At 43.7% G+C, this 24,917-nt stretch overlaps 1 protein-coding gene and 1 long non-coding RNA gene across 2 annotated transcripts in view; one reads left to right on the top strand and one right to left on the bottom strand.

The window, feature by feature from the left end:
- The window catches only part of LOC138626718 (inositol 1,4,5-trisphosphate-gated calcium channel ITPR1-like), a 74,817-nt gene that overhangs the window by 24,072 nt on the left and 25,828 nt on the right, over nucleotides 1-24,917 (top strand). Inside the window, exons 9-41 of the mRNA XM_069708591.1 lie at nucleotides 243-389; nucleotides 508-603; nucleotides 924-968; nucleotides 1,823-1,977; nucleotides 3,397-3,496; nucleotides 3,727-3,887; nucleotides 3,972-4,113; nucleotides 4,347-4,505; nucleotides 5,217-5,389; nucleotides 5,652-5,771; nucleotides 6,279-6,473; nucleotides 6,640-6,891; nucleotides 6,997-7,138; nucleotides 7,232-7,385; nucleotides 7,545-7,735; nucleotides 7,815-7,947; nucleotides 8,028-8,082; nucleotides 8,165-8,330; nucleotides 9,165-9,338; nucleotides 9,448-9,522; nucleotides 9,764-9,901; nucleotides 9,988-10,113; nucleotides 10,212-10,412; nucleotides 10,499-10,750; nucleotides 11,591-11,716; nucleotides 11,803-11,931; nucleotides 13,172-13,292; nucleotides 14,074-14,258; nucleotides 14,353-14,501; nucleotides 14,592-14,703; nucleotides 15,354-15,389; nucleotides 22,550-22,597; nucleotides 23,933-24,065. Of these exons, the coding sequence (XP_069564692.1) occupies nucleotides 243-389; nucleotides 508-603; nucleotides 924-968; nucleotides 1,823-1,977; nucleotides 3,397-3,496; nucleotides 3,727-3,887; nucleotides 3,972-4,113; nucleotides 4,347-4,505; nucleotides 5,217-5,389; nucleotides 5,652-5,771; nucleotides 6,279-6,473; nucleotides 6,640-6,891; nucleotides 6,997-7,138; nucleotides 7,232-7,385; nucleotides 7,545-7,735; nucleotides 7,815-7,947; nucleotides 8,028-8,082; nucleotides 8,165-8,330; nucleotides 9,165-9,338; nucleotides 9,448-9,522; nucleotides 9,764-9,901; nucleotides 9,988-10,113; nucleotides 10,212-10,412; nucleotides 10,499-10,750; nucleotides 11,591-11,716; nucleotides 11,803-11,931; nucleotides 13,172-13,292; nucleotides 14,074-14,258; nucleotides 14,353-14,501; nucleotides 14,592-14,703; nucleotides 15,354-15,389; nucleotides 22,550-22,597; nucleotides 23,933-24,065 (4,591 nt within the window). The remainder of the gene's footprint in view (nucleotides 1-242; nucleotides 390-507; nucleotides 604-923; nucleotides 969-1,822; nucleotides 1,978-3,396; nucleotides 3,497-3,726; nucleotides 3,888-3,971; nucleotides 4,114-4,346; nucleotides 4,506-5,216; nucleotides 5,390-5,651; nucleotides 5,772-6,278; nucleotides 6,474-6,639; nucleotides 6,892-6,996; nucleotides 7,139-7,231; nucleotides 7,386-7,544; nucleotides 7,736-7,814; nucleotides 7,948-8,027; nucleotides 8,083-8,164; nucleotides 8,331-9,164; nucleotides 9,339-9,447; nucleotides 9,523-9,763; nucleotides 9,902-9,987; nucleotides 10,114-10,211; nucleotides 10,413-10,498; nucleotides 10,751-11,590; nucleotides 11,717-11,802; nucleotides 11,932-13,171; nucleotides 13,293-14,073; nucleotides 14,259-14,352; nucleotides 14,502-14,591; nucleotides 14,704-15,353; nucleotides 15,390-22,549; nucleotides 22,598-23,932; nucleotides 24,066-24,917) is intronic.
- On the bottom strand, nucleotides 18,359-22,471 carry LOC138626830 (uncharacterized). The gene is made up of 3 exons (XR_011311323.1): nucleotides 22,376-22,471; nucleotides 18,578-18,699; nucleotides 18,359-18,447 (listed from the first exon to the last, which is right to left on the bottom strand). It is a non-coding gene; the product is annotated as an uncharacterized lncRNA (long non-coding RNA).

Here is a 24,917-nt window from a genome sequence, read left to right as displayed (position 1 = left end):
AACTGAATTCATGTTTGTTCACTATCAGAAATGAAAAACTAGTCATCATTAAATCTCACAAACCCAAACAATATTTCAGCTCGGCGTCATGTACAGTGTACAGGTGTCCGTCCACATTAGTCACAAGCGAGTTCTCCAGAGATTTTGTGGCTTTAGCAATAAGATTTAAATTTTTTGGGACAACATTTTAAGTTTCAGTTCAAATATTTCCTGCAGTAACAGATGCTTTTTCTTCCCTCCAGGGAGACGTGGTGCGGTTGTTCCACGCGGAGCAGGAGAAATTCCTCACATGTGACGATCACAGGAAAAAACAATACGTTTTTCTTCGCACTACTGGACGACAGTCGGCTACCTCGGCAACCAGCAGCAAGGCCTTATGGGAGATCGAGGTGAGCGGGGATATTATTAGAGCCCTTCCTGCTGATTGAATGTTCTGAAGAGTGTAGCTGTAAAAAAAAATAAAGGTTGTTTATCACCTGTTTGATGCACCGTGTGCTCTGGTGTCAGGTGGTACAGCATGATCCGTGTCGGGGGGGGGCCGGGTACTGGAACAGCCTGTTCAGGTTCAAACACCTGGCCACCGGACACTACCTGGCTGCAGAGGTCAGTGCGACACACAATCTGGGGGGGGTTAAATGAAAGTAGTGAGAGCCAGGTGATGCTGACGGCACATAATTATCATAAATCGGTGTGTTTTGATGAACTCTGATTGAACTCTGATTACTACAGTTGGTGTTTGAGGTATTTACACTTTAGAAAGTATTGATCAGCCAGAAATACTCACTGTTTACTTCACTCAGTGACTTTAGAGATCTGCATTTTCAAACTATAATTATATTATATTATATTACAACAGTATTCCAGACAATATCTGGACTTCATTTTTATTCAAGGTTATAAACCACTTGTGTGTTATCTTGCAGGTGAACCCAGAATATGAGGAGGAGTGCCTGGAGTCACGCTCTTCAGTAAGTACAATGAGCCGTGCTGAAACACTGGTTGAGTGAGTGATGCATAACCTTGACAAGTCAACTCTGTTTATGGCTGATTTATTGTTGTCTAATGGTTTTTAAACCTTCCTTGTAGATGTCGGGTTTCAGAATTAAGTTTGAGATGATCTGATATACAGAACGACTTCAACAAACAGCTACGACTGTGAAGCAGAAGTGGAGTAAATGGTTAAAAAAAGGTCACTGATGAAAATCACGAGAGTAAATGTTGCTTGAAATAAATTATATTTAATTATTTCCATTTCCAGCAGTAGAGGGCTCTGTACATTTGCACAATGTGAAGGTATTACACTTCAGTGACCAGCAGGTGGAAGCCTCACACCATGGATACATGTCGTTGTAGCGGCTTCGCTGGCTGTCCACATCTGCTGTCCAGGCAGTGAACCAGCTGGTCTGCTCCTGATTTACTTTACTCAAGTATGGCAAACAAAAATATTTCATATAATGAAATATAATTTCATTATATTTATGATAGTTCTCCAAATCTGAAAAATTAAAGAAACATGATGCAACTTGTGTGTGCATCTAAAGATCTCACTGATTTGATGAAGTCTTTAGACTTCAGTCTTTCCTGGTTCTCATCACAAGTTTATTAAATTCAAATTGTGACAGTTTACTGGGAAAATTCATACTTTTGCTCTTTTGCGACATGGGGGTCTTTGAACAGAGATTTCCACATCCACTCATTATCAGTGTCTTCCACTCAATTAGTAGTAGCCTGTCCTCGGCGACTGACGTGTCATTTACTGAAAGAGAATATATTTAAAAATGTTTTTATTATGTTTCTAATCCGACTTAATTTTTCGTTCCAGCTCGACTCGGAGCAAGAAGCCCTGCGAGCCCGTCTGAGAAACGTCCAGGACAAAGTCATGTACACACTCGTGTCTGTTCCTGACGGGAACGACATCTCGTCCATATTTGAGCTGGACCCCACCACCCTGAGGGGGGGGGACTCGCTGGTGCCCAGGTATGACTTGTTTCTGACCCACTGGGATATAAAGTAGAGCTGAGAAACTGGTGGGCCGGCTCCCGGTGTGTCACTCTTTCCATGGGAAACCAAACACATTACAAGGAGGGAGTTTCCACAGAACACAAAGGCATCTCACTGTGTGCGTTAAGTGCTCGTATGATGTTTCTCATTAACGTGGCAGCATCGCTCACTGATTATTACTCATAAGAAATGCTGCTTGTGCAAATCCAGTTTCTCACCAATGACCTGCAGGAAACGGGTAATGGTTCTGTCACGGTCCACTTGTGTTCCTGTGTTTGTGCAAGTTTGGTGGAAGACAGATTTCTTTCACATCAGTGCCAAAGTAAACAACTCGCAGAATTACAGTAAATTTCAGGAGAAAAGCTGAGAAACCTGTTCAGTCACGTAGGTGTGAAGAGGTCACGTGAGCTCCCGGTTGATCCGGCTGCAGGATCGTAGCTTCAAGTTTTTGTGCTTCTTGTTTCTCTCTCAGCTGTTATTAGGAGTTGATCCGCCCGTCCCGTTCTTGTGAACGCAATATCTCAAGGACGCATTGAGGGAATTTGTTCAAACTTGGCAAAACCATTTACCTGATGCCAAGGATGAGCTGATTGCATTTTGGGGGTCAAAGGTCAAAGGTTAGGGTAACTGTGAGCTCTATTTGACACAATCCTGTGAACACCTTGATGACATTTCTTCAAAAGTGACACAATCGATCTCTCGGCCTCACGGATGAACTGATTAGAGGTTGGTGGTCAAAGGTCAAAGTTCAAAGTCGACAAGACCTCGTGTCCCTCTCATCCGTCTGTCCCATTCCCGTGAATATCTCAAGAATTTGAGGGAATTTCTTTAAACATGGCAAAAACATTCACTTTGCACTAACGATGAACTGATAAGATTTTGGTGGTCAAAGGTCAAAGGTCACTATGCGTTCACATCCGTTTCCCACTGTGATCGCGATATCTCCGGAGCGCCTTGAGGAAATCTCTTCAAATGTGGCACAAACCTTCATAAACTGCAACTCTCGTGGTTAGCCGAGGCATACGAATGCCAGGCGGTAAATTTAGTTTTTAATAATTGAGTATTTGAACATTTGATTTTTGCTGCTTTTATTCAAGTAGAAGAGCTGAATACTTACCGCACCACTGGTTTGCAACGTGGTTATGAAGTCAAACGGCTTGTGTTCACGTGTGGCTTTATATTTGATTCATGTTCAGCGATGTATTTTAACATTTCAGGGATCCTTAAGAAGAAAAATGCTGCTGTTTGTTTGCAAATATTGGTAGTATTAGCAAGCTTTGATTGAAATGAATGCGTTTCATATCAAACAACACCATTTTTTATGAGTTCATATGTACATCATAGCATTTATGATCCAAAAACAATATAAAAAGAAACATGAAAATGTCTTTTCAGAAACTCGTATGTGCGCCTCAGACATCTGTGCACCAACACGTGGGTTCACAGCACCAACCAACCCATCGACAAGGAGGAGGAGAAACCCGTCATGCTGCGGGTGAGTGACAGTTATCATTGATAAACTGTACATGACCCTGAGCTGAAATATTGTTTGGGTTTGTGAGATTTAATGATTCTGAAACGAGATTTGTGCATCGTTCCTCTTTGCCTGCTGTACATTAATATTTTGTAATATTACAATATTATCTGTGAGTCGCCCTGCAATCAATAAATATCTCTCATTGTTCTCACAGATGCCAAACTCGTACATATCTTTTCTGATTTCAGATCGGCACGTCTGCGCTCAAAGAGGACAAAGAGGCTTTTGCCATCGTGCCCGTCTCCCCGGCGGAAGTGAGAGATCTCGACTTTGCCAACGATGCCAGTAAAGTTTTGGCTTCAATCGCTGGAAAGCTGGAAAAAGGCACCATCACGCAGAACGAGAGGAGGTATAAAATACATGTTCAGGGGCAGGATTACACATTTCTGACAGGATAGTTAATGTTCATGCTTTTATTTATGTTTTTACTCAGAGCGGTTACCAAACTCCTGGAGGATCTGGTCTTCTTCGTGGTGGACATTCCCAACAACGGACAGGATGTTCTGGAGATAATGGTCAACAAACCCAACAGGGAACGACAGAAACTCATGAGAGAACAGAATATTCTCAAACAGGTATTGTTCTATCACAGGATGTCAAACCTTTTGAACTCACTCTGAACTTTTTGAAGCTCATTAAACTCCTTTTTTTTTTTTTTTTAACCTCCTCCTCAAATCTTTGTAACTGTTTTTTGGGGTTTTTTTTTCAGGGAGGCATGTTTTCTATTTCTGCTATCTGTATCAGTGTGTTCCTTTTAGCTTCAATCTCAGTATGGTTACAACTGTCACAACACCCTCCTTGTGTGCAGATCTTCAAGCTGCTGCAGGCTCCCTTCACAGACAGCGGCGACGGGCCGATGCTGCGGCTGGAGGAGCTGGCCGACCAGCGCCACGCCCCCTTCAGGCACATCTGCCGCCTGTGTTACAGGGTGCTGCGTCACTCTCAGCAGGACTACCGCAAGAACCAGGTATCGTTTGTCAGACCTAGAAAAAAAACCTTCATGAACACCGGGCACTTTATGACACGGGTTTATTTGACCACTTCTCTAAAGGTGCGTTCCAAATTTTCTTGATTAAGCGCGATGTGAAAGAGGAAAGTGTTCTGCAGCAACACTGATATGATAATCAGAAGAAAAAATACTCTGTAAAGCTCACCTTCAAAATCCTTTTATCAAATCTTCTGCTGAATATAGGACCCATATCAGTAGATAAGAGTGATGGACCTCGACGGAAGAAGGTTATGCCTTCAACAAAGAGCGTAAAGAGATAAAAGTTCAAAGTTAAGAGTGGCGTTTTTATCGCTCAACGCTGGTGATCGCTGGAGGAGTTATGTTTTCGGGTTGTTCGTCCTTCGCGTTCTCGTGAACGCGATATCTCAAGAAGGCCTTGAGGGAATTCTGTCAAACTTGGCAAAAGCAATTACTTGATACCAAGGATGAGCTAATTAGATTTTGGAGGGCAGAGGTCAAAGGTCAAGGTCACTGTAACCACAATTCACCTGGAGGGAATTTTTTCAAATTTCTTTCCACATGTTGACTTTGGCTCAACAAAGAACTGTTTCGATTTTGGTCGCTGTGAGTTTGATATCTACATGAATTTGGACAGATTTTCAGTACTTCTCGTTCAGGGTGTAGTCATGCCATGATGTCTGTCTGTCTGTCTGTCTGTCTGTCTTGCAGGAGTATATCGCCAAACAGTTCCGCTTCATGCAGAAACAGATCGGCTACGACGTCCTGGCGGAAGACACCATCACGGCTCTGCTCCACAACAACCGCAAGCTGCTGGAGAAGCACATTACTGCCGCAGAGATCGACACGTTCGTCAGCCTGGTCCGCAAGAACCGGGAGCCCAGGTGTGTGTGTGTGTGTGTGTGTGTGTGTGTGTGTGTGTGTGTGTGTGTGTGTGTGTGTGTGTGTGTGTGTGTGTGTGTGTGTGTGTTAGTAATGTATTTAAGGACGGTCTGTTGTGATTGTGTGTTTTGTCATCAGACATGTTACTGTGGTCCATTAGACACTTTAGAAGGATGTTAATGATCAGCACAGTTGATCTAATGAGGTTTTTCTTTATTATTAAAGTTCACAGATGATTGAATTTTGCATTGTGTGTGTGTCCAGGTTCCTGGACTACCTGTCAGACTTGTGTGTGTCAATGAATAAGTCCATCCCTGTGACACAGGAGCTCATCTGTAATGCAGTGCTGGATCCAGCTAATGGAGACATCCTCATAGAGACTAAGTGAGTCCCCCCCCCCCCCCCCTCCATCAGCATGCCAATTAGCAGTGTGTAACATCATCATTAATTTCACTTGCTTCTCAACCAAATAAGGTACCATCCAGTAAAAAATAAATTACTTGCTATTGTATAGAAATATTGTATGAATTTAACCCTTATTTTAATGCTTCAAACATGTCTTACAAAAGTTTTACAACTACAAAAATAAATTGACAGTGTTTTTGATATTTACTTTTGTTTCATATATTTGTGACTATACAACCTTTTGATTTTGCCAATTCTCCAGTTTGATTGTAGATTTGCATTTTACAATTAATTCGATTAAAATAATTCTAAATTGCAGAGATAGTGAAATCTATTGAAAGATGACAAATACATGTGCACTGTGATCATTCTATACTTTTCATGATGATAACAGGTCAAAATGATTCGTCACAAATGCTAACAACAACAAAAAATAAATCTCCCTGAATGCTTTTTCTTCCCGATCGGCTCCTCGACGTCGTGCAGACTGGTGCTGTCGAGGTTTGAGATCGAGGGAGCGCCGCTCGGGGAGAACTCGGTGGAGTCGGAGGAGGACGAGGAGGAGGTGTGGTTGTTCTGGAAGGACAGCAACAAAGAGATCCGCAGCAAGAGCATCAGGGAGCTGGCTCAGGACGCCAAGGAGGGCCAGAAGGAGGACCAGGAGGTGATCAGCTACTACAGGTGAGTACTGCACCTTAGTTACCGTGAGATGATGCCAGTGGAGCTGATTACTGTAGCAGTTTGTATGTATGTAAGTCTGACGTGTGTGTGTGTGTGTGTGTGTGTGTGTGTGTGTGTGTGTGTGTGTGTGTGTGTGTGTGTGTGTGTGTGTGTGTGTGTACTCCAGGTACCAGCTGAACCTGTTCGCCAGGATGTGTTTGGACCGTCAGTATCTGGCGATCAACAAGATCTCGGGGCAGCTGGACGTCGACCTGATCTTGCGATGCATGTCGGACGAAGACCTGCCCTACGACCTGCGGGCCTCTTTCTGTCGGATGATGCTGCACATGCACGTGGACCGAGACCCTCAGGAGCAGGTCACGCCGGTCAAATACGCACGGCTGTGGTCCGAGATCCCTTCGGAGATCGCCATCGACGAGTACGACAATCGACCAATTAGATGAGATTATTAAACATGTTTCGCACGTTTGCTCTTCTTTCGGGTTGTGCGTTCATTTGTCCGTTTTTCATCCTGTCGTCATAGCTACGACAACGATGGAACCTCCAAAGATGAGATTAAGGAGCGATTCTCACAGACGATGGAGTTTGTTGAGAACTACCTGAGAGACGTGGTGTGTCAGAGCTTCCCGTTTGCAGACAAAGAGAAGAACAAGCTCACCTTCGAGGTCCGTCCGTTATATAATCACGCTCCCGTCACCGTTGTTTTTTAAGGTGATGTCAGCGAAACGCTCCCTAACACGCCTCCCTCCTGCGTTCAGGTGGTGAATCTGGCCAGAAACCTGATTTATTTCGGCTTCTACAACTTCAGTGACCTGCTGAGACTCACCAAGATCCTGCTGGCCATCCTGGACTGTGTGCACGTCAGCTCCATCTTCCCCTTCGACAAGACGGACAAAGGAGACGAGAGTAAAGGTACGAGTGCTCTGGCGGTAAGTGGACATGAATCTGATGGACATGAAGTTGATCTCTCTCTCTCTCTCTCTCTCTGTGTGTGTGTGTGTGTGTGTGTGTGTGTGTGTGTGTGTGTGTGTGTGTGTGTGTGTGTGTGTGTGTGTGTGTGCGCATGCCCAGGCAGTAACGTGATGAGGTCCATCCACGGCGTCGGAGAGCTGATGTCCCAGGTGGTCCTCAGAGGAGGCGGTTTCCTTCCTACGACCTCAAACAACAGCTCGAACGGGGACACAGTGAAGACCCAGACTGAGCCTGAGAAGCAGGACATACTGGTGATGGACACCAAGCTCAAGATCATCGAGATCCTGCAGGTAAAACCTTCATACTAGTCTTATTCCGAGAGTAGAAACAGCACGTTTATGTGTGTCATTTTTGCGCTCCGTCCTGCAGTTCATCCTCAACGTGCGCCTGGACTACAGGATCTCCTGTCTGCTGTCCATCTTCAAGAGGGAGTTTGATGAGAGTAATTCTCAGAGTGAGTTATCTGTAGGTGGAGCGGTGGAAGGACCCAACAACATGCCAGGTCAGATTCACGTAAAGCAGCTTTATAACCCGAACGTGAGGCCGATTGAACGTGTTCGTTAAAGACCTCTTTGATTCCAGGAGCTCTGGACTTTGAGCACATAGAGGAGCAGGCCGAGGGGATATTTGGTGGAAGGTAATCTCCGTTTAAATTCAGAGAGAGTCGCAAACGTGAAGGAGGAAGTGTTTTTATGCGAGCGTGTTTGTTTTCTGTGCAGCGAGGAGAACACCCCTCTGGACCTGGACGATCACGGAGGGCGGACCTTCCTGAGGGTCCTGCTCCACTTAACCATGCACGACTACCCTCCTCTGGTGTCCAGAGCCCTGCACCTGCTCTTCAGGCACTTCAGCCAGAGGCAGGAGGTCCTGCAGGCATTTAAACAGGTACATTAACAGTCGCCATGCACACATCAGACCTAAAGCAATTACTATTAAAACTTTTAGTTGTTCCAAAATGCCGGACTAAAAGTGTTGACATTTTTAAACCTAAATTTTAAAACGTACCTCTTCTGTCTTTCTTTTAATTAAAATGGCACTTTCAGATATTTTCATTTTATTATATTTAGTTTAAAAATATATATATTTTATTTTTAATTTTTTTTAATTTCCTTCCTGATTCTATTCACACTATCATACCTCTCATTGTCCTTTTAATTACTTTTACATACACGTATTTATATGTATTCTATCTAATCCTTTATCTTATTATTATTCGTTTTATAATTATTTACTTTTTATCATTACAGCTTCATCATCCTTTTTCTTCTTGTTGTTTAGTTTTCAGTTATTATTTCACTCTATTTTGCTGCAGTTATTGTTATTTTACCTTTTAATCTATCTTCTACATTTCTATTATCTCTATCGTCTTGTGTATATTGGTCTCAAAGTGTTTTTTAAATTGTGTTTTTTTTTTCCTTTTAATTTGTTGAAAAAAACTGCGCCAATTGATTGATTGATAAATGGAGGTGCACTTTTCTTAAATTTTGACCTATAATCACTTTTAAGACAGGATTATCAACTTTTAACACTTTAAGTAGATGGAAAACATTGAAATATTTATAGTTATTATATAAATAATAAGAAACAGAGGTAATTTTCTGATCATCCGTAACACACACACTGTTCATTAATATAAAAATAAATGCATTCACAGTAACATTTTGCTCCCTTGTTTGTCTGCTCTTCACCCCGTATTGCAACAAATTTTTGTGTTAACAGGTCCAGCTGCTGGTCACCAGCCAAGACGTGGAGAACTACAAGCAGATAAAGTCGGACCTGGACCAGCTGCGCTCCATCGTGGAGAAGTCGGAGCTGTGGGTGTACAAGAGGCAGGGCCCGGACGAGGGCATGGACGCAGGCGAGGTGCTCTCCGCTGAGACGGAACATGAAAAGGTGAGAGTAGGTTCCATGTCAGAAGAACCCCCCCCCCCCCCACAAAAAAAACACCAGCCACCACAGTAAGGTCACGGTCTCTAACACGCTGTGATGGTGTCTTCTGCAGGGGGACTCGGGGGGGACAGACAAACCAAAGAAACCAGAGAGCACGAGCAGTTACAACTACAGGGTGGTGAAGGAGGTAACAATCTCTCTGACTATACTAACGTATGGTTTTAATTTCTTATCCGCACACTTTGAAGATGTTGTTGTGTAGTCTTACTTGGACAGACTGATGTCCACCACGTGGTGTCAGTTTTTTAGCTTTTCATAGCGAGCTTGGAGGTTGTTGTTGTTGTTTCCGAATGTCAGTATTCGCACCCAATGAAACTGTTTTCCACACGTCTTATCCTTTTATATTTTCTCTCCTTCTTCTCTCACAGATCCTGCTGCGTCTGAGCAGGTTGTGTGTTCAAGAAGGTCTGTCGGGTCGGAAGAGCAGGAAGCAGCAGCAGAGGCTGCTGAGGAACATGGGCGCTCACGCTGTGGTTCTTGAGCTCTTACAGATTCCTTATGAGAAGGTGCCAACGAAATGTGCTTTAGTGACGTATATTTTTATGTGTCTACCAAGCGGACAAACCTTCACATCATCCGTTTTCCCCTCCAGGGAGAAGACGTACGCATGCAGGATATCATGAAGTTAGCTCATCAGTTTCTGCAGAACTTCTGTGCCGGAAACCAGCAGAACCAAGCTCTGCTCCACAAGCACATCAACCTGTTCCTCAACCCGGGGGTGAGCCGGCCTGCCGCATAGCGCACCACTTCATGCCCACAGTACTATTATAGAAAACAACATCATGCTCTGCTTCTCTTTTTTCTTCTTCTGTACAGATCTTAGAAGCCGTCACCATGCAGCATATCTTCATGAACAACTTCCAGCTGTGCAGCGAGATCAACGAGCGAGTGGTTCAGCACTTCGTCCACTGCATCGAAACGCACGGCCGCAACGTCCAGTACCTCAAGTTCCTCCAGACGATCGTCAAAGCAGAGAACAAGTTCATCAAGAAGTGTCAAGACATCGTCATGGCCGAGGTCGGGCCTTCACTACGTCTGTCTGTGTTTCAGTTATGCTGCCGTCTCCTGATGTTCCCGCGTATTCATCCGTTTCCTTCCTGTAGCTGGTGAACGCCGGCGAAGATGTTTTGGTCTTCTACAACGACCGCGCCTCCTTCCAGACGCTGGTCCAGATGATGCGATCGGAGCGGGACCGCATGGACGAGAACAGCCCTCTGATGTACCACATCCACCTGGTGGAGCTGCTGGCCGTCTGCACGGAGGGCAAGAACGTCTACACCGAGATAAAGTGCAACTCCCTGTTACCGCTGGATGACATCGTGCGTGTGGTGACCCATGAAGACTGCATCCCTGAGGTGAGTCCAGTCCTCATGCAGAGACACGTGTAGGAGGTGATGGCTGGGGAGACATTTATGAAGCAAACTTGGTTGTTGCTCTGTTGGTGCGGAGGCTCCGCCCACAGTGAGACACAGAGATTAGAGGACAGAAACACAGCAGAGGTTTAAGCTCCGCCTACAGTGAGACACACAGAGATCAGAGGACAGAAACACAGCAGAGACTTGCACACTGAGAAATTAGGTAAATAACATAAATACAATAGTTTTCGGCACTAGAAATGTTAGAAAAATATACGCAGGTGTCCCAAGATATTAAGATGTGTGTCACTGCTTGACTAAGCCCACCTTTTTAGAGCCACTTTTAATGTGTGATTTATGTTGTTTTACTTTAATTTGCAGATTTTAATTGCTGATTAATGTTGTGTAATTTATACTTTTATTGTGTTTATTTGATCATTTAAACCTGTAAAGTATCTGAGTATCTTGAAAAGCGCTAAACAAATCAAATGTATTGTTGTCATTATTATTATTAGATACTTTATAGATATGGATCACCTGCAATACATTTGATTTGATGTTAATTCAGGGTTTCACAAATTGATATTCCATTCTTTTCTGCATTACCACATTAACAGTAGTAATAATCAAACAAGATATTGACAAAAATATTTTGCAGTTAGATGTGTGAGTTTAATAACTTGTCCGGTTCCATGTTCCACTTTTATAAATGTGACATATTCTCTATGTTTTAGTCTTTAAGTTTGTTTCACTTTAAATTACGACAAAGAGAACTAAAGTATTTACCCATCATTTGAGTGGAACCATGTTTTTACAATAACCTTGATGATATTCTTCCAGGTGAAGATCGCCTACATCAACTTTCTCAACCACTGCTACGTGGACACGGAGGTGGAGATGAAGGAGATCTACACCTCCAACCACATGTGGAAACTCTTTGAAAACTTCCTGGTCGACATCTGCAGAGTAAGCATCACCATACTTACTTTAAAATGAGAGCCGCAGTATATCATAACAACAGAGTAAGAGCCGTTTCTGTTATTCCCGTTCAGGTGTGCAACAACACGAGTGACCGTAAGCACGCCGACACGATTCTGGAGCGCTACGTGACCGAGACGATCATGAGCATCGTAACCACCTTCTTCAGCTCGCCTTTCTCGGACCAGAGCACGAGCCTGCAGGTAGCCACGGCGCATTAACAGCTGCAGCGTGAAGCACCATGTGAAGGACGTAAAAAGCATAAAGAGTGGCTTTAAACATGCCAAATACACGTGACTATCAACCTAATTCAAATCAGGTGAAAGAGACGTGGACGATGCCGTAATTATAATTCAGTTAAAGTAGATATCATCTCGTCATTGTCTCGACTCGTTCGTTATGACTGCCATCTTTTATTTACTTGTAATTGCCTCCAGCCCGTTAGTACACAGTCTGTGTCATGCTTTAGGTGGCTGTCAAAAGGAATGTAAGTACAGATAGAATAACTGCCCCGTGTCATCTTAAACAAATAGCGTAGAAGCTTCCCATTCAGCAGCCTGACATTTATATTAGAGCCAGCAATGCTCTGCTTTTTATATTCAGCGCTTCCCTTAGCTGGTGAAATCAGCGGCTCCCCTCCGAGTTTCTGGGAATCCTTCCTGCTGTTTAACATCATTGTGAGAAGGAATGTTTTCCCGGTTGTACGTGTTCAGCAGAGATCCGTTAGTCCCGGTCTTGTAGAGATAATCTGACGTTACCAAGTTATGAGCAGTGAGTCTGTGATTGTCGGCTTCCTGTTGTCCTGAATAATCGTTTCCTTTTACTTGTAGAAGAGATCTTTCAACAGTTAATGGAAATAGTCAGTGTTTGCCATTATATTGTGAAGTATGTGTATTTTCCATCTTGATTATTTTCCATGCATGTTTTATTTCTCCACTGTTGGATCCTCTGCTGCAGGCGTCTCTGTTGGTGAAAATATTCCAGGTATTTGTTGCAATTTAATTCAGCAGGAAAAAAACCCGGAGTTTTTTTGGTGTTCAGAAGTTTTAGTCGGATGTAAAATAAAATCCTCACCTTGTGTTTTACTGTGTAAATGTAAGTGTTTTATCGAGGAAGAAGCGTAGAAGAGGTTTTCGCTGGGTGAGATTGTGCTCGGGGATCGTTGGTTCTTGTTGAGTCAGCACGCCGGTCTCACTGCAGCTCTGTGAGGACGTGTGTGTGTGTGTGTGTGTGTGTGTGTGTGTGTGTGTGTGTGTGTGTGTGTGTGTGTGTGTGTGTGTGTGTGTGTGTGTGTGTGTGTGTGTGTGTGTGTGATGTTAAAACACGACGGCTGTGGCCGAGATTGTTGCTGCTACAGATGACAGATGGGTGTCGGTCATGTTATCCAGGGACTTTTACACAATCTACAATCTGTTGTCTCCTTCTCTGGTGTCCTCCTCTCAGACCAGGCAGCCCGTCTTCGTGCAGCTGCTGCAGGCTGTGTTCAGGGTCTACCACTGCAACTGGTTGATCCCGGTCCAGAAGGGCTCGGTCGAGAGCTGTATCAAAGTGCTCTCTGATGTTGGTAAGATCAGGACCTTCCTCAACACTCATCATCGACCTCGAGTAATTCCCGCTTTTAACAGGGTTCCCACAGGTCAGGGAGTTTCAGGGAGTTTTAAAAACTCTCTTCCAGACGGGGACGGTCGGAGGATTTGATAATTTTTTTGGGACAACTCCTGGAATATCAGGGAATTTGTTTGCATTTTATTTCAAAATAAAATATTTTCCATGTAGTCTTTTGTTATTTCAATCGTTTCCCGTGTTGTCTGAGTGGTTTTATCACCTTTCTGTTCGTCACCACTTCAGTAAAGAGACCTCTTTTCTTGCAGCTGTTTAAGAAGGCAAACATGCAGGAAAATGTAGATTTCAAGAACTTTGGCTCCAAATTGAAGACTTCAAAGACTGACTGATAAAAAACACACGACAGAAAAGTTGAATGTAAAGTTTGTAAAACTACTTTTATATCTATAAAATACGGGAGAGAGAGAGAGAGAGAGAGAGCACTTCGCTGCCACGGCAACGGTAAGAAACATGCCGGCTTCTAATTGTTCCCATTTAGGGGAAAAAAATTGCACAGTGTTTCTAAGTTTCTAAGTATAGTTGTGTGTGATCACAATTTGCAGCAATTGTAATCAGTGAAACGTTTTGGGAATAAAATAGCATGTTGTTCTGCTCGTTCGAGCTCGTGGAGTTTCAGCATTTCAATGGGAACCCTGTTTTAAAGTCAGAATCAGTCCATTTTATTCAGCAGGTGTGTATTTGTCTTCTTACCTTTTTTGTGTGTGTCTGTGTGCTCCCACCAGCCAAAGGCAGAGCGATAGCCATCCCGGTGGATCTGGACAACCAGGTGAACAACCTGTTTGTGAAATCCAACAACATCGTACAGAAGACGGCTATGAGCTGGAGACTTTCTGCTCGCAACGCGGCCCGCAGGGACTCCGTGGTGACGGCATCGCGGGACTACAGGAACATCATCGAGAGGCTGCAGGTATACAGTCTCTGAGGGTTTTTAAGTGCTTGTTTGTGTCGGTTAATTCACGCAAATATAATATTAAATGGCGCCTCTTTGTTTTTTAACGTAGGACATTGTGTCCGCTCTCGAGGACCGTCTGCGCCCGCTGGTCCAAGCCGAGCTGTCGGTTCTGGTGGATGTGCTGCATCGGCCCGAGCTGCTCTTTCCTGAAAACACAGAGTCCCGCAAAAAGTGTGAGAGCGGAGGTTTTATATGCAAGTAAGCAAAGCAAATATCTATGTCATTTATATTCTGACATATAAAGGTAATTAATAAAAATGAGACTTAAGTCCTGCTGTGCATGGGCAGGCTGATCAAACACACCAAACAGCTGCTGGAGGAAAACGAGGAGAGACTGTGCATTAAAGTCCTGCAGACGCTTCGAGAGATGATGACGAAGGACCGAGGTTATGGAGAGAAGGTAGGAGACGCTGCCGGCGTGGTTTGACTCGCATACACTTTACAGTTTTGGAGAATTCAATATTTATTGTTTCTCATTGTGGGTTTTTTTCAAGTGTATTTTCACTCTGCTGGGATTTGTAAGAGAATAATAAAAAGTCAACTTTTCAGGAACATCTTAAGTAAAAGAGACCTTGTTTAGTCTTGCATTGTGATGCAGCGTTGTATATTTTAAAGGGATTTCTGATGCTTCATATTTTGTTCACCCAGAAGGTCATTCCTCGATACTTTAAGAAAAACTGAAGCGCAAAACTAATAAAAGCGTCATGCAAGTCGTCTCACGTAAACAGCAACATGAAACAATGTAAAATGCTCTTTAATATGATATTGATAATATGATATTATATTTCCATATCGTTGTTTCACGTGATTTTGCATCCCTACACACACCAACGACCAGGCATACCTTTATTCTGAAGGGCAGTGGCTCGTCTGTGCTGTCACACTCACTTCTGCACTACTTCTGCTCACTTTGGATCGCATCCACTCACAAATACTATTCCTCTAAAGTTACGCGCTTAACTCGGTTAGCTAACGTGTCACTGACCTATGCTTTAACTTCCTGCTTCCTGTGTTGTTATCTAACTCCTTAAACCTTTTGTTTTCTTTCAGCTCAGGGCCTTTGATGATGAGATGGATATGCCTAAGGTTGTTTCCCATTTTTTTTCTTCCTGTCTTCGTGCCTCGTTTCCCTGAGCTCCTGTCTGTTAGTCGCTCTGCAGCGGTAGTGGAAGAGGCTGCTGTGGCTGTGTTGTAGTTAGCGGGGTCTCTAGGTGCAGCTGGTAACGACCTGCGGTAGACTCAATCTGGTGTCAAACACCTGCTATATTATCTGCTGTAAAGCGGTGTGTAGATCAACTGAAAGCGGTGAGAAAGAGAGAGGCCGGGAGATGTGTGCTGTGGCTGACTGCGTGTTGCTCAACACATTTGTTTTATCCCGAGTTTCCAAGGGGACTCATTTGTATCACATTTACATGCTCAACTGTCTGCCAACGTGCATCATAGAAAAGCCCTGTTGTCACATATCTAGTTTATATTTTAAGTTCGTGTTGGTTTTACACTGAGTCATGAAAACAGATGTGAAACGAGAGGTCAAGTGACTGCAGGCTAACACGGGTCAAAATGAAAGTACGACTATGTAACAGCACCGACTGGATATAAAAGTGTTCGTAGCTTCCAGGTCTGAAAAATGAGGCCGATGCGGAAGTGCCAGAAACGGCAATACCACCGAGTGCCACTAGAGGTCGGCTCCAAAAAGCCTCCGGCTCCATAGACTCCCATTCAACGTCTCTCATCAAATCCAAAGTCTATCATTTTTCTTCACGAGTTATCTCGGTGTTGTTAGCTAAAGTTCTTATTTGTTTTCTGGTGGTCCATCTGAAAAATATTCCATCACCAATTAGATATTCGGCCTTTAAAAAGCTGTATGTTTGGATTTGTGTCTGTTTGATTGGAAAGGCCCGTGGTGCAGTCAGCCTTCTGCTATTGGTGGGCGGGGCTTAGTGTCCTCAGGTTTCCAATCAGTTCAAAAACAGCAAAGATGGCGACAGCCAAAACCCGAACTGGAGGCTTCATAACGGACGTTCACAAACCAACGGTTTGCATAAAAGACATGAAATCACAAAAAAGAAATAATCATTAGCAAAGGCGTATTAAAGTAAATTAATAAACATGTAACATGAATATTAGCTAGTTACCATATAGATAGTTGAATGCAGGAGGCTAAAGGTGTGTAGAATATAACAACCAGATGGCACACATTAAAAATGAAATGTAAGGACATTTGACTTGAAAATAGCTTTTTCACATTAGCCCCATAAAAGCCCCACAATATTCCCCCCTCTATGGTTTTATGAAAAAGAGGATGAAGATGGTGAACCCATTAAAGCCAGATCCCCTCCTTCAGGTGCTCGCCTCTCCTTGCAGGGTGTTTCCCCTGCATCTCCTCCAGACACCAACAGGGGTCACTGTGACCGTGTGCTGGCTGTGTGTGTGTGTGTGTGTGTGTGTGTGGGGCTGTGGCAGTCATTGAGGCGGTGTCCTAGTTTTCCTTGCCTGCGAGCTGCACGATTCCTGGGGCGCTGCCAACTCCGGGCTGAGGTTACATAAGAACCGGGCTTTTTATTTTTTCCTTCCTGGAACTCAGCCCCGCTGCTGATGTGTGACCTTCAGCAGTAATTGCCAATAAAAGTGTGGAAGAGTTGTTTACCCACACTGCCTCTGTGTGTGTGTGTGTGTGTGTGTGTGTGTGTGTGTGTGTGTGTGTGTGTGTGTGTGTGTGTGTGTGTGTGTGTGTGTGTGTGTGTGTGTGTGTTTAAATGCAAGTTTTAAATAAAAGGTGTAGAGGACGAGGGGGGGTTGTTTGTTGCAGCAGCTCTGGTGGCGTCGAGGGGAAACCTGAACTTCTCCTCCCGTGTGCCAATCTTCACATATCTTCTTACCCTTTTGGCCCCCGTTAAATAATCGTGACACGATTCCTGAAATACTCCCCTTACGTCCCCTCACAACCTCTCGCACATGGACACACTCACACGCTCTCTCTCTTTCTCTCTCTGTGTGTGTGTGTGTGTGTGTGTGTGTGTGTGTGTGTGTGTGTGTGTGTGTGTGTGTGTGTGTGTGTGTGTGTGTGTGTGTGTGTGTGTGTGTGTGTAAACTTAATGAAGGGGGGGGGGGGGGGGGGGGGGGGGGGGGGGGGGGGGGGGGGGGGGGGGGGGGGGGGGGGGGGGGGGGGGGGGGGGGGGGGGGGGTTGGCTGCAAATGTTTGCGGAGACGTGTTATGAAAGTGTGTCGCTGCCTTTTGTGTCCTCTGTTGATCTTTCAGCAGAGCAAGAATAGCGAAGAGAAGAAGAAAAGGATGAATGCGTGCGCCTGTTTAACAGGAAACATGCTTTTTGTGGGTCACGTGCTTAATGCACAATATTATCAAGGCATTTTATTTACTTTTTTTAAATGGAAAGAGCGTGAGATGTGTGTTTAACCTACCCGGCGTGTGTGTGTGTGTGTGTGTGTGTGTGTGTGTGTGTGTGTGTGTGTGTGTGTGTGTGTGTGTGCGTGCGTGCGTGCGTGCGTGCGTGCGTGTGTGCATGCGTGCACACCGCCCTGTTGCTAAATGTCAGAGAGGTGATTATCAGCTCCATTCATCGCTCTTTGACTGTCAGACTTATGTAAGGAGCTGAGGATACACAGCATTGGGCTTTTTTACTTTCAGGCCGCCCTCTTCACCTGGCCTCATGCGTGTGTGGTCTAGTCAGAGCAGTTATGCAAGTCCTCCGTGTTTAAAGTGAGACATTTCTCATCCAATTCACCTCCATGTTTCAGGCCCAGAACTTAGGAAAAAACAATCTTCTCTTTGATTTTCTAGATTTTAAGACATAAACTGATCTTTCTTTCTTTCTTTCTTTCTTTCTTTCTTTCTTTCTTTCTTTCTTTCTTTCTTTCTTTCTTTCTTTCTTTCTTCTTTCTATCTTTCTTTCTTTCTTTTTTTTTTTTTTTTTTTTTTTTTAAACCTCTTTGGTCAAGACAGAAATTAGTTTTACAGTTCTGGTGTAGAAGTAGGCCGGCTGCAATGTAAATGAAAGAGTGCAGTCTTTATTTTATTTATTTTTGATTTAGTCTGGCCTTTCTGTCCGCACACAACAAGCAGCTGAGTGGTAAACCCCAGTTTTGATGTCATTCACTGCTGGTTTAAACATGACTCAGCCTCAACCTGCAAACACACAAAGACATGTTTATTTACGCACTTTCAGAAAAAAATAGGACGAAACTGTGTGTGTGTGTGTGTGTGTGTGTGTGTGTGTGTGTGTGTGTGTGTGTGTGTGTGTGTGGGGGCGCTTTACGTTTCTGTGGAGTTGAAGTGAGAGGTGAGAGACTGATCAGGGGTTTGCCCCGGGGAGATTCCAGTTTGAGTGCCGTGTAGCCGGGGCGGATGTGGCAGCTGTGAAGGGTTACTCTGCGGTGTCTGTGGTGAGGACTAGGCTGATTAGCTGCACATTTCTACTCTGATCAGCATATTGCTTTGTGGTTTTGATGTGGTGACGGTGGAGCTAGTGTCCACAGACTTGTGAAGGCTGCAGCGTGGAGCGACCCCTCAACCTGCTGCTGATCTCGATGCCCCGCTATGTTGCCTGCGGCTGGGATCAAATCAGCTGTTGTGCTTGTCAAAAGTGAGTTATAGGTCGTGTCACTGAAAATCCAAGTTAAGTAAGTCGAGGCTGACAAGTGTTAGGTTAAGCCATAAACCTTTCGCTCATCAACGAAGGTACTGGAAAAACTAAAATTGGGACCGTGTAAAATGTAAATAAAAATAGAATGCAATGATTTGCAAATCACACAAACCCATATTGAATTGAAAATAGACCAGAGACAACACATCAAATGTTGAAATGGAGAAATGTTATTGTTATATGAAAAATATGTGCTTATTTTGAATGCCAGCAACACGTCTCCAAAATGTTGGGACATGCTCATGTTTACCAGTGTGCTGCATCACTTCTTCTTTTTACAACACTCTATAAACCTTTGGGAACTGAGGAGAGCAGTTTCTGGAGTTTTGAAAGTGAAATGTGGTCCCATTCCTGCCTGATATCGGATTTCAGCTGCTCGACAGTTCAGGGTCTCCTTTGTCATATTTTCCGTTTCATAATGCACCACATTTTTTAAGTGGGTGACAGGTCTGGACTGCAGGAGGCCAGTTTATCAGCGGACTCTTCTACTACGGAGCCATGCTGTTGTAAAACATGCTAAATGCAGTTTGACATTGTTTTGCTGAAATAAACAAGACCTTCCCTGAAAGAGACATTGTGTGGATGGCAGCATATGTTGCTCCAAAACCTGAATATATCATTCAGCATTAATTGTTCCTTCCCAGATGAACAAGCCACCCATGCAATGTGCACTAATGCATCCCTGTGCCATCATGGATGCTGGCTTTTTAACTGCGCGCTGATAACAAGCTGGGTGGTCCCTCTCCTCTTTAGGATGCTGCCTCCATGATTTCCAATAAAGAATCTCAAATGTTGATTGGTCAGACCACAGGACAGTTTTCCACTTCACCTCAGTCCATCTTAAATGAGCTCGGGCCCAGAGAAGGCGTCTGGGCTTCTGGGTCACGTTTATATATGTTTATGTTCTTTATAAAAATCTGCAAAACTAGTCGAAAATTCATGGTCCAAACAAGTCCTGTTTTTATTTTTTATTTCAACGAGAGAAAGATTTTTGAGTTTGAGGAGCATTTCTTAAAGGGGTGAAGATGTCATGTGTGGAAATTGTGGGCTCTGTAGGCCGTCGGTTTGGTTCTATAAGGGATTCAGCATGGCCGTCTTTTGTCAGGGCAATTACCAAATAACCACCATGTTAGCCATGCTACATTCGTGATATCCAGGATGTACTTGAGCCGGTATTAGTGTGTTTAAAGCAATTGCACATGCAGTCTTGGTTTGTTTCAGAGAAACTGTCTCATATCTTTTCTGATACATCCGGCTACATGCTGAATATTTTCAGAGCTTTTGATTTGACTCAGATCAGTGTAAAATTCACGGGCAAAGCTCAATAAGCTCCTCCCTTCCAAGTCATTAGGTCTCAACCCAGTTAAACAGCTTGTGCAAGACTGTTTATTAAAGTGTTAAACAGCTTCCCTTCAGTCGACCTCATAATATTTATCATGTTTTCTCTGAGTAACTTCAAATCCTGCAGATCTTGTCCGTCTCATTTCACATTAAACCTCGTTGTCAGTCGTTGTGTGCTTCAGCCGAGGTGGAGTTCGTTACCTCTGCTTCTGTTCTGTTCAGCACGAGTTAATTTTTAATTTTTGAGCTTATCAAGGTTGTATCAAAGTCACGGCTGCTAAAAAAAACTAAACAAACTGCACGTATACGGTACACTTTGCCCTTGACTTTGCCTGACAGGCGATCTAAACTGTCAAATCCTGTAAATCTCCTCAGTGTGTTTGTTATTCTCCGTCGGCCCGCCTCTGTCGGTCTCTCATTGTTGCCCTCTGTGTTTTTTGGTGACAGATGGCCTCTGTAAGCAGCTCTGTGTCACTGGTTTAGTGGCCTGGTTCCTTTTGGAGTGATTATGTAACTCTAACCCCATCGCCCCCTTGCCTCTGTTTTTTCCCTCTCCCGCCCATCCTAGTGTGTCCTTTTACATAACAAGGTAATTGAAGCAGTGTCTTTTCGTTTTTTCCCTCGTTAAACACACATTTGAGGTGCTAGTGCTGAGTTTTAAAACCGAAAACACACAGCAGATTAGAAAATGAAAAAGGGAAAACTCTGTATCACCTTTGGTTTCATCTTCCTCAGAACAAACTGAGATGATCTCCCCTTCACTTCTACTCATTCCTGACTCTAACTGACAGTCGCAGTGTGATTTCAGTTTCTGTTCAGTTTTTCTAAAATATTAAAGAGAGAGTTTGACATTTGGGGAAAGAGACCTGTTCGCTTTCTTCAGAGTTGTTGGAAACCCATGAGTAGTCCACAAAGTCACCTTTGGTCTGCCAAGAAATAATCACGTTCATGGTTTTTAATTCTTTAAATTATAGTTGTGCTGCTTACTGTAATCGTTCGTCCTGTTTATACTGAACATGAAAAGATCTGTTTCATTGGTGCTTTCTGTGTGAAAACATGTTTTCACAAGATAAGATGAAGTTTCAGCTGTCTGATACTCAAATGAAATTAATATATTTCATACTTACAGGCTCTTTTAGTATGAAAACCTTGTTTTCTTTTCCTGTTTTAAAAAAAAAAAAAAAATTTTTTTTATCACCACTCAAAAAAATCAACTATCTGGGGAAGCAGTGGAAGTTTGAACAAAAAATAAACTCTTGACTTGACTCCCTATATTCCCCATCACAGAAGTGCAATAAGGAATTTGTAATGTTCAGTAATAATAATGATAACAAACTTTATTTATATAACACTCTTCTGAACTTACTTTACAAAGTGCCAAATTGATGAAAAGTGTGAACAGCACAAATGCTCATATGGACACCTGACTTTTGTTTTTGGCAAAATTATATAACTGTGAGCCTTTTCTTTAACTACTGAGCTTTAAAAATGCTGGTAATGGTTTTGTTTTTGTTTTTTTACTCTTAGGCAGAGACAAACTCGCTGTCTCCCCGTTTTTAGTCTTAAGGCTCAGCCAAGAGTTTATATTAACGAAACAGTGGTGTCAGTATTGGTCTTCTCACTCAAGAAATTGAATAAGCATATCTTTCCAAAATATTGAACTGTAATTTTGAAATTAATTGAAAATTGAAATAATTGGACGGTTACACATTTTTGTGAGAAAACGTGTGAGAATATTTAGCAAAAATGAAGACGTCTGTGTTTCCTGGTCAACAATCAGCAGAAGAAGACTTTCACAACTAAAACCTCAGACGACTGAAATGAAACGGGCGCACTGCCACCTATTCATGTTTTCATAGCTGACAGGAGCAATAGGATGGTTGCAGATAAACAGAAGTAGTCTGCAGATTCAGATTCAGCCCAGTGCATCAAAACGTAGCGGACGATATGTCATCATTCAGCGGGACAACGATCCTGAATATAAAGCTGTAAAATCAACTTTCTTTAATAGTCACCACTGTGCACATCTCCTGCCTCTCACTGTAAACCCTGCACGGCTGTAACACTCACCTGTTTTCTGAACCGAGCGGTAAAAAGCACGGCGGCACCTTTTTGCATGGCCACTTTGAAACAGCCAATGATGTCGTTGTTTACCTGACAGCTGGCCTCTCTGTGCTGCATGAACACTAACCCTGTGTTTGTTATCTGTTGGACCGCTGCACTCGCACCGCCCACTGCACCCAGCAGCTGGATCAGAACCAGCCTGAGAAGCTGCTGGAGGACGAGAAGAGGGTAGGTACTCCTAACCGCATGGCAACTTCACTCATAACTCCAACGCTCAAGTTTTAAATATTAAAAACTACCCCTTTTGTGACCCAGTTCTTGCTTTCTTTGTCTTTCCTGTCACTCTCCTTCAGTAAAACTCAGCTGATCAATCTCATCTATTCTTTAACTGATGAAAGAAAAAAAACATATTTACCTCCCATCACTCTCTTTCTAATGATGTTTATGGCACACCGGTGACTTCACAGGTCCTCAGGCAGGTCCATTCAAGGAGCTATTGATGTCTCAAAGTAACACTATATATTGGAGATCATCAATAAATAATTATTATCTCTGGGACAAGAACATGATTTTGCAAGCAAGTTTGTTTAAGTCTGTTTTGGTGTTGAATAAATCTCCCAAACGAGAAATCTCTGACGATTAACAATTATATTAAATAGGTGTTGTAGGAATTTGTAGTCTGTATGATTTAATAATCCCCAGCCTCTTCTTGGTACTTAAGTTTGTATTGACAGTTAAGATGACGTCTTGAATGATTCTGTCGATGACTCACGACTTAAAAGAAAAAGGGGATTCTCCATCAAGGAATTAATCTTCTAACTTTGACTGATAATTTTGCTTTTATGCTCAGATAACACAGTAAATTAACCTCCTGCCAATAAAAAGATGAGGATGCTGTTCTTCACACCTCCTACGTAACCTAATCCTGACCTCTGGAGCAGAACGGCGCTTACATAATGCCGCTGTCGTCTACCAAGGACCACCCACAGCTGACAATGATCTGCACATCATCTCACACACACACACACACACACACACACACACACAAACCCCTTTCTCTTTCATTTCCCTCACTTTATCCCATGGGAGGTCTGTCAGGTAGATACGGGCGCGGTTGCCATAACGACGGCAGAGTCGTGCCGCCGACTGCTCGACAGCGGATGAGTCACAGTGTGGGAGGGCTGGTCCGAGGTCTGTCGAAGTAAAAACCAGAGGCTCACATTGTCACTACGCAGGGTCACCGTTGCCATGATAACCACAACGATGTCAGCCGCGTGGGCGCCGAACAACAAACCTCCTCTTGTGCCTGAATGGGTTTTTTTTCATCCTGCATAGAAATTTGAGGAATTTTTCTCTAATTCAACGTTACAGGACAGAGCGAGGGCGTAACGGCAGGTGGGCCGTCATCTTCTCAGGTTCTTGTGTCTTTGCGGAGAAAAGCAGAACACATCACTGATGATGCTCGTTATCCCTGTTACACAACGTCTTCTCTCACTGACATCACATCACTGCATCCTCCCTCCCCTTTTGTCTTTTTTTTGTCTTTTTTTTTCCCTCTCGCAGGGCGAGGCTCTGAGACAGATTCTGGTGAACCGTTACTATGGCAACTTCCACCGGAGCGGTGGGCGGAGGGACAGCCTGACGTCATTCGGCAATGGCCCCCTCAGTCCAGTAGGACCGAGCAAAAACCAGTCAGGTGAGACACGACGGCTGCTGGTGCTCATCCTCGACATTCATCACAGAAGTTTGCTGTTGATTTTTTTTGTTTGTTTATCTTTTGCACACGAGGCCCCAAAAACACAGATTTCAACATCTGTAATTGAGCTGATGTCTCGGTGAAGCATTAACTGAAGGCCTCATCCAGAGAGGAGGGTCAATTCTGCTGCCAGTAATGACTACAGATACTATTTAGGGGGCAAAGTCTAGATACACATTTTCATTCTGGTCAGCCTGCATGTTTTACTGCCCCTGAAGTGGTAGTAGAGCGAGGTCCTGTCAGTGAAGTTATATAAGGATGGAGCTGCATCCGTCTGGCCCTGAGCTGCTTATCAGCCCCACAGTCGTGCTGCGAGCCGCCGTCTGAGCACGGAGTGCAACAGTCTACCAGCACCTGATAACGTGGTCATTGTGTTACAGTGTGCAGTCAAAATACTGTGTTTTCTCCTTCTATTGGTTCATATCTAACATGTCATTTTACCAGCTTCCAGATTGTGGGAGGATATACTGCAAGTCATATGAATCCGGTGTTGCGATGTTGACCTAATAACCAGACTGACTGCCTGTCTGTTGTGGCAGGAATGCCAGCGATGGTGTAACAAGGGTGTGACCACCATCATGTGTTGGTGTCATTTGTTTTTCAGTCTGATGAGACCAGATGTTTGGAACAAAAAAAATTTAAAACTGAACTCCATAAAACAGAGTAAAAAGGAGCCAGTTCGCCGTGTTTCCCATGTGCACCGAGACGCTGGCAAACTTCCAGACCACAGGAAGTACGACCCGCCCCCTGGGTGATCCACTTTTTTCACTGTTGCTAGGTGACAGGCTGAGA

The sequence above is a fragment of the Brachyistius frenatus genome, unplaced genomic scaffold, assembly GCF_029030835.1.
Source record: "Brachyistius frenatus isolate BFR_SWC_R1_liver_20210118 unplaced genomic scaffold, ASM2903083v1 Contig_4, whole genome shotgun sequence".
Classification (NCBI taxonomy): Eukaryota; Metazoa; Chordata; class Actinopteri; family Embiotocidae; genus Brachyistius; species Brachyistius frenatus.
This window is presented reverse-complemented; position numbering and strand designations above follow the sequence as displayed.